The sequence below is a fragment of the Aphelocoma coerulescens genome, chromosome 31 (assembly GCF_041296385.1).
Source record: "Aphelocoma coerulescens isolate FSJ_1873_10779 chromosome 31, UR_Acoe_1.0, whole genome shotgun sequence".
In the NCBI taxonomy this organism is placed as follows: domain Eukaryota; kingdom Metazoa; phylum Chordata; class Aves; order Passeriformes; family Corvidae; genus Aphelocoma; species Aphelocoma coerulescens.
Window position 1 is genome coordinate 747,758 of NC_091044.1, and position 6,959 is coordinate 754,716.

Below are 6,959 nucleotides of genomic sequence, written 5' to 3' on the forward strand. Positions count from 1 at the left end.
TATGTCCGGCTCTGGCATTGGGGCGGGGCAACTTTGGGAGCAGCCCCAGCCCTGCTCCTGCTCCCGCTCCCGGCTGGGCACCCAGCTGCTGGGACACAGGTGTGTCCTGATGCCACCGTCTACTCCTTTGAGAAGGGGAGGACAGAGTGCATCAGGGAGTTTGGTGTGGCTTACATGCGGCAAGGAGAAGGTGCAGCCCCAAACTGGCTTTCACTTCTAGAACCTTTTGCTATTGCGGGAGCAGCTGCTGGAGCTTTTCAACCGAGCTGCAAGAGTGAAAAGTGTGATGGCATGTCTATCTGAGAAGGAAGGTTCGGTGCCGCAGCCTGTTGTGCACAATTTATATGCTGATAAGAGAAGGGGGTGCTTTTGGAACGTTTTCCTTCCTGACACTTCTGTCTCTGTGAGCTTTAGCTGCTTGGACTCAGGGATACCGAAGGTATGTGAAAGTGACTGGGATGCGAGAATCATGTTGCACAGGGAACAGGGAAGGTCAGCAAATGTTTCCTGTCCTGGCACATCTCTCAGTCTGAACTGCAGCTGCAGATGCTTCACTTCCGCCAAGGACTCTGCCACCTTGAGAGAAGGATGCGCTCTATGGAGTTGAGAAAGAAAGTGCGTCTCACTAGCTTCTTTCCTCTACTTCATAGACAGCAAAGGGGCTATGAAAGGCAGCACTGGCTTTTTGTTCTAGGACTTCTTCTTTACAAGCAGCTGCTGGATGTTTGGAAGGGGGTTTGGGATATGCAAAAATGAGAGGCTAAGATGGTAAGAGGGTAAGATGGAAGTCATCTGGCAAAAGCAGAGCTCACAAAAGGGCCAGCTGAGAAAGCTCTTGCTGCCTACAACTTCAACTGCACCCCTCAAAGCAGCAGCACACACGCTGCTCTCGGCACTTTCCTTCTCAGCTCTACGCACCATCCTAAGCCTTGCCTCTCCCACACTCAGGATCCAAAGACAACGGCACCAGGGACTGCTCACACACTAAAGGCACCAGGACAAAAGGCTCACCAGCTTGGCCTTTGCATTCCCGCTGACAGCTCCACAGCTTGAACCCAGAGAACTGCCTGCTGCCAACAGCCTTTCCAATCACTCTGAGCACCTCATGACAAGGAGTGTGGGGAATGAATCTCCAGCAGCCTCCTGCCCCAGGCTGTCCCCCGGGAGCAGCCCTGCTCCAGGCCGTGACTGCCACCTGCACAGCCAAAGGACCCAGAGCCGGTGTTACACACCACGGCTGTGCCTGGCACAGAGACACCAGTGGCCACACAAGTGGCCATGGCACTGTCCACACACAGTCCCTGCTGCTGCTCCCCCAGCCGCTGGCACCAACTCCCAGCCACCCACTCCTAAAGCCACGGGGCCCACTGGGACACTGCGGGGGCTCGTGGAAGCCAGCGGCCATTGTGACACAGCGGGGCTGCACAGAGCCCACGGTGCTTTGTGACCCGTGGCTCCCAGGAGAGCCTTTGTGATGCTGGGGAACTACAAGGAAGCCTGGCTCCTCTGTGACACCACCACAGAAGCTCAGGGGAGCCCTGGAGACCGTGCTGATGCTATTGAACCTGATGCAACCCTGCCTCCTCTGTGACACCACAGAACCTCTGGGAGCCCTGGAGACCGTGCTGATGCTATGGAACCTGATGCAACCCTGCCTCCACTGTGACACCACAGAAGCTCAGGGAGCCCTGGAGACTGTGGTGATGCTATGGAACCTGATGCAACCCTGCCTCCACTGTGACACCACAGAACCTCTGGGAGCCCTGGAGACCGTGCTGATGCTATGGAACCTGATGCAACCCTGCCTCCACTGTGACACCACAGAAGCTCGGGGAGCTCTGCAGACCGTGGGGATGCTGGCGAAGCTGACGGAACCCTGGGCACCACAGTGACGCTATGGAACCTGGTGGAACCGAGGGGCCACAGTGACACTGTGGGGCCTTTTGGAAGCAACAGGACCCTGGTGGGAAGCCACGGGATGATTAATCCTGCACGAACCTGCTCCAGGTGGGCTCCTCTCTCCCGGCTTCCACAGGTGCTGCTAGGATCCCACTCCGGCACTGGCTTGGCACGGGCTCACGGCTTCCTTTGGCAATGGCTCTGCTCCAGGATGGCATGCTGCAGAGAATGCAGGTAGATTTTGTGCTCACTCCTGGCATGCAGCTGGACAATAAAGCCTGATCCAGCCCCCCCTCAGCATATGTCCGGCTCTGGCATTGGGGCGGGGCAACTTTGGGAGCAGCCCCAGCCCTGCTCCTGCTCCCGGCTGGGCACCCAGCTGCTGGGACACAGGTGTGTCCTGATGCCACCGTCTACTCCTTTGAGAAGGGGAGGACAGAGTGCATCAGGGAGTTTGGTGTGGCTTACATGCGGCAAGGAGAAGGTGCAGCCCCAAACTGGCTTTCACTTCTAGAACCTTTTGCTATTGCGGGAGCAGCTGCTGGAGCTTTTCAACCGAGCTGCAAGAGTGAAAAGTGTGATGGCATGTCTATCTGAGAAGGAAGGTTCGGTGCCGCAGCCTGTTGTGCACAATTTATATGCTGATAAGAGAAGGGGGGTGCTTTTGGAACGTTTTCCTTCCTGACACTTCTGTCTCTGTGAGCTTTAGCTGCTTGGACTCAGGGATACCGAAGGTATGTGAAAGTGACTGGGATGCGAGAATCATGTTGCACAGGGAACAGGGAAGGTCAGCAAATGTTTCCTGTCCTGGCACATCTCTCAGTCTGAACTGCAGCTGCAGATGCTTCACTTCCGCCAAGGACTCTGCCACCTTGAGAGAAGGATGCGCTCTATGGAGTTGAGAAAGAAAGTGCGTCTCACTAGCTTCTTTCCTCTACTTCATAGACAGCAAAGGGGCTATGAAAGGCAGCACTGGCTTTTTGTTCTAGGACTTCTTCTTTACAAGCAGCTGCTGGATGTTTGGAAGGGGGTTTGGGATATGCAAAAATGAGAGGCTAAGATGGTAAGAGGGTAAGATGGAAGTCATCTGGCAAAAGCAGAGCTCACAAAAGGGCCAGCTGAGAAAGCTCTTGCTGCCTACAACTTCAACTGCACCCCTCAAAGCAGCAGCACACATGCTGCTCTCGGCACTTTCCTTCTCAGCTCTACGCACCATCCTAAGCCTTGCCTCTCCCACACTCAGGATCCAAAGACAACGGCACCAGGGACTGCTCACACACTAAAGGCACCAGGACAAAAGGCTCACCAGCTTGGCCTTTGCATTCCCGCTGACAGCTCCACAGCTTGAACCCAGAGAACTGCCTGCTGCCAACAGCCTTTCCAATCACTCTGAGCACCTCATGACAAGGAGTGTGGGGAATGAATCTCCAGCAGCCTCCTGCCCCAGGCTGTCCCCCGGGAGCAGCCCTGCTCCAGGCCGTGACTGCCACCTGCACAGCCAAAGGACCCAGAGCCGGTGTTACACACCACGGCTGTGCCTGGCACAGAGACACCAGTGGCCACACAAGTGGCCATGGCACTGTCCACACACAGTCCCTGCTGCGCTCCCCCAGCCGCTGGCACCAACTCCCAGCCACCCACTCCTAAAGCCACGGGGCCCACTGGGACACTGCGGGGGCTCGTGGAAGCCAGCGGCCATTGTGACACAGCGGGGCTGCACAGAGCCCACGGTGCTTTGTGACCCGTGGCTCCCAGGAGAGCCTTTGTGATGCTGGGGAACTACAAGGAAGCCTGGCTCCTCTGTGACACCACCACAGAAGCTCAGGGGAGCCCTGGAGACCGTGCTGATGCTATGGAACCTGATGCAACCCTGCCTCCTCTGTGACACCACAGAAGCTCTTGGAGCCCTGGAGACCGTGGTGATGCTATGGAACCTGATGCAACCCTGCCTCCTCTGTGACACCACAGAACCTCTGGGAGCCCTGGAGACCGTGCTGATGCTATGGAACCTGATGCAACCCTGCCTCCACTGTGACACCACAGAAGCTCAGGGAGCCCTGGAGACTGTGGTGATGCTATGGAACCTGATGCAACCCTGCCTCCACTGTGACACCACAGAACCTCTGGGAGCCCTGGAGACCGTGCTGATGCTATGGAACCTGATGCAACCCTGCCTCCACTGTGACACCACAGAAGCTCGGGGAGCTCTGCAGACCGTGGGGATGCTGGCGAAGCTGACGGAACCCTGGGCACCACAGTGACGCTATGGAACCTGGTGGAACCGAGGGGCCACAGTGACACTGTGGGGCCTTTTGGAAGCAACAGGACCCTGGTGGGAAGCCACGGGATGATTAATCCTGCACGAACCTGCTCCAGGTGGGCTCCTCTCTCCCGGCTTCCACAGGTGCTGCTAGGATCCCACTCCGGCACTGGCTTGGCACGGGCTCACGGCTTCCTTTGGCAATGGCTCTGCTCCAGGATGGCATGCTGCAGAGAATGCAGGTAGATTTTGTGCTCACTCCTGGCATGCAGCTGGACAATAAAGCCTGATCCAGCCCCCCCTCAGCATATGTCCGGCTCTGGCATTGGGGCGGGGCAACTTTGGGAGCAGCCCCAGCCCTGCTCCTGCTCCCGGCTGGGCACCCAGCTGCTGGGACACAGGTGTGTCCTGATGCCACCGTCTACTCCTTTGAGAAGGGGAGGACAGAGTGCATCAGGGAGTTTGGTGTGGCTTACATGCGGCAAGGAGAAGGTGCAGCCCCAAACTGGCTTTCACTTCTAGAACCTTTTGCTATTGCGGGAGCAGCTGCTGGAGCTTTTCAACCGAGCTGCAAGAGTGAAAAGTGTGATGGCATGTCTATCTGAGAAGGAAGGTTCGGTGCCACAGCCTGTTGTGCACAATTTATATGCTGATAAGAGAAGGGGGTGCTTTTGGAACGTTTTCCTTCCTGACACTTCTGTCTCTGTGAGCTTTAGCTGCTTGGACTCAGGGATACCGAAGGTATGTGAAAGTGACTGGGATGCGAGAATCATGTTGCACAGGGAACAGGGAAGGTCAGCAAATGTTTCCTGTCCTGGCACATCTCTCAGTCTGAACTGCAGCTGCAGATGCTTCACTTCCGCCAAGGACTCTGCCACCTTGAGAGAAGGATGCGCTCTATGGAGTTGAGAAAGAAAGTGCGTCTCACTAGCTTCTTTCCTCTACTTCATAGACAGCAAAGGGGCTATGAAAGGCAGCACTGGCTTTTTGTTCTAGGACTTCTTCTTTACAAGCAGCTGCTGGATGTTTGGAAGGGGGTTTGGGATATGCAAAAATGAGAGGCTAAGATGGTAAGAGGGTAAGATGGAAGTCATCTGGCAAAAGCAGAGCTCACAAAAGGGCCAGCTGAGAAAGCTCTTGCTGCCTACAACTTCAACTGCACCCCTCAAAGCAGCAGCACACACGCTGCTCTCGGCACTTTCCTTCTCAGCTCTACGCACCATCCTAAGCCTTGCCTCTCCCACACTCAGGATCCAAAGACAACGGCACCAGGGACTGCTCACACACTAAAGGCACCAGGACAAAAGGCTCACCAGCTTGGCCTTTGCATTCCCGCTGACAGCTCCACAGCTTGAACCCAGAGAACTGCCTGCTGCCAACAGCCTTTCCAATCACTCTGAGCACCTCATGACAAGGAGTGTGGGGAATGAATCTCCAGCAGCCTCCTGCCCCAGGCTGTCCCCCGGGAGCAGCCCTGCTCCAGGCCGTGACTGCCACCTGCACAGCCAAAGGACCCAGAGCCGGTGTTACACACCACGGCTGTGCCTGGCACAGAGACACCAGTGGCCACACAAGTGGCCATGGCACTGTCCACACACAGTCCCTGCTGCTGCTCCCCCAGCCGCTGGCACCAACTCCCAGCCACCCACTCCTAAAGCCACGGGGCCCACTGGGACACTGCGGGGGCTCGTGGAAGCCAGCGGCCATTGTGACACAGCGGGGCTGCACAGAGCCCACGGTGCTTTGTGACCCGTGGCTCCCAGGAGAGCCTTTGTGATGCTGGGGAACTACAAGGAAGCCTGGCTCCTCTGTGACACCACCACAGAAGCTCAGGGGAGCCCTGGAGACCGTGCTGATGCTATTGAACCTGATGCAACCCTGCCTCCTCTGTGACACCACAGAAGCTCTTGGAGCCCTGGAGACCGTGGTGATGCTATGGAACCTGATGCAACCCTGCCTCCTCTGTGACACCACAGAACCTCTGGGAGCCCTGGAGACCGTGCTGATGCTATGGAACCTGATGCAACCCTGCCTCCACTGTGACACCACAGAACCTCTGGGAGCCCTGGAGACCGTGCTGATGCTATGGAACCTGATGCAACCCTGCCTCCACTGTGACACCACAGAACCTCTGGGAGCCCTGGAGACCGTGCTGATGCTATGGAACCTGATGCAACCCTGCCTCCACTGTGACACCACAGAAGCTCGGGGAGCTCTGCAGACCGTGGGGATGCTGGCGAAGCTGACGGAACCCTGGGCACCACAGTGACGCTATGGAACCTGGTGGAACCGAGGGGCCACAGTGACACTGTGGGGCCTTTTGGAAGCAACAGGACCCTGGTGGGAAGCCACGGGATGATTAATCCTGCACGAACCTGCTCCAGGTGGGCTCCTCTCTCCCGGCTTCCACAGGTGCTGCTAGGATCCCACTCCGGCACTGGCTTGGCACGGGCTCACGGCTTCCTTTGGCAATGGCTCTGCTCCAGGATGGCATGCTGCAGAGAATGCAGGTAGATTTTGTGCTCACTCCTGGCATGCAGCTGGACAATAAAGCCTGATCCAGCCCCCCCTCAGCATATGTCCGGCTCTGGCATTGGGGCGGGGCAACTTTGGGAGCAGCCCCAGCCCTGCTCCTGCTCCCGCTCCCGGCTGGGCACCCAGCTGCTGGGACACAGGTGTGTCCTGATGCCACCGTCTACTCCTTTGAGAAGGGGAGGACAGAGTGCATCAGGGAGTTTGGTGTGGCTTACATGCGGCAAGGAGAAGGTGCAGCCCCAAACTGGCTTTCACTTCTAGAACC

General features: G+C 57.1%; 1 protein-coding gene across 1 annotated transcript in view; it reads right to left on the reverse strand.

Annotated features, from left to right (window-relative positions):
- Positions 1–6,945: 6,945 nt before the first annotated feature.
- LOC138100301 (V-type proton ATPase subunit S1-like) overlaps positions 6,946–6,959 on the reverse strand; it is a 9,046-nt gene continuing 9,032 nt past the window's right edge. The window contains exon 7 of the mRNA XM_068998113.1: positions 6,946–6,951. Within this exon, the coding sequence (XP_068854214.1) occupies positions 6,946–6,951 (6 nt within the window). The remainder of the gene's footprint in view (positions 6,952–6,959) is intronic.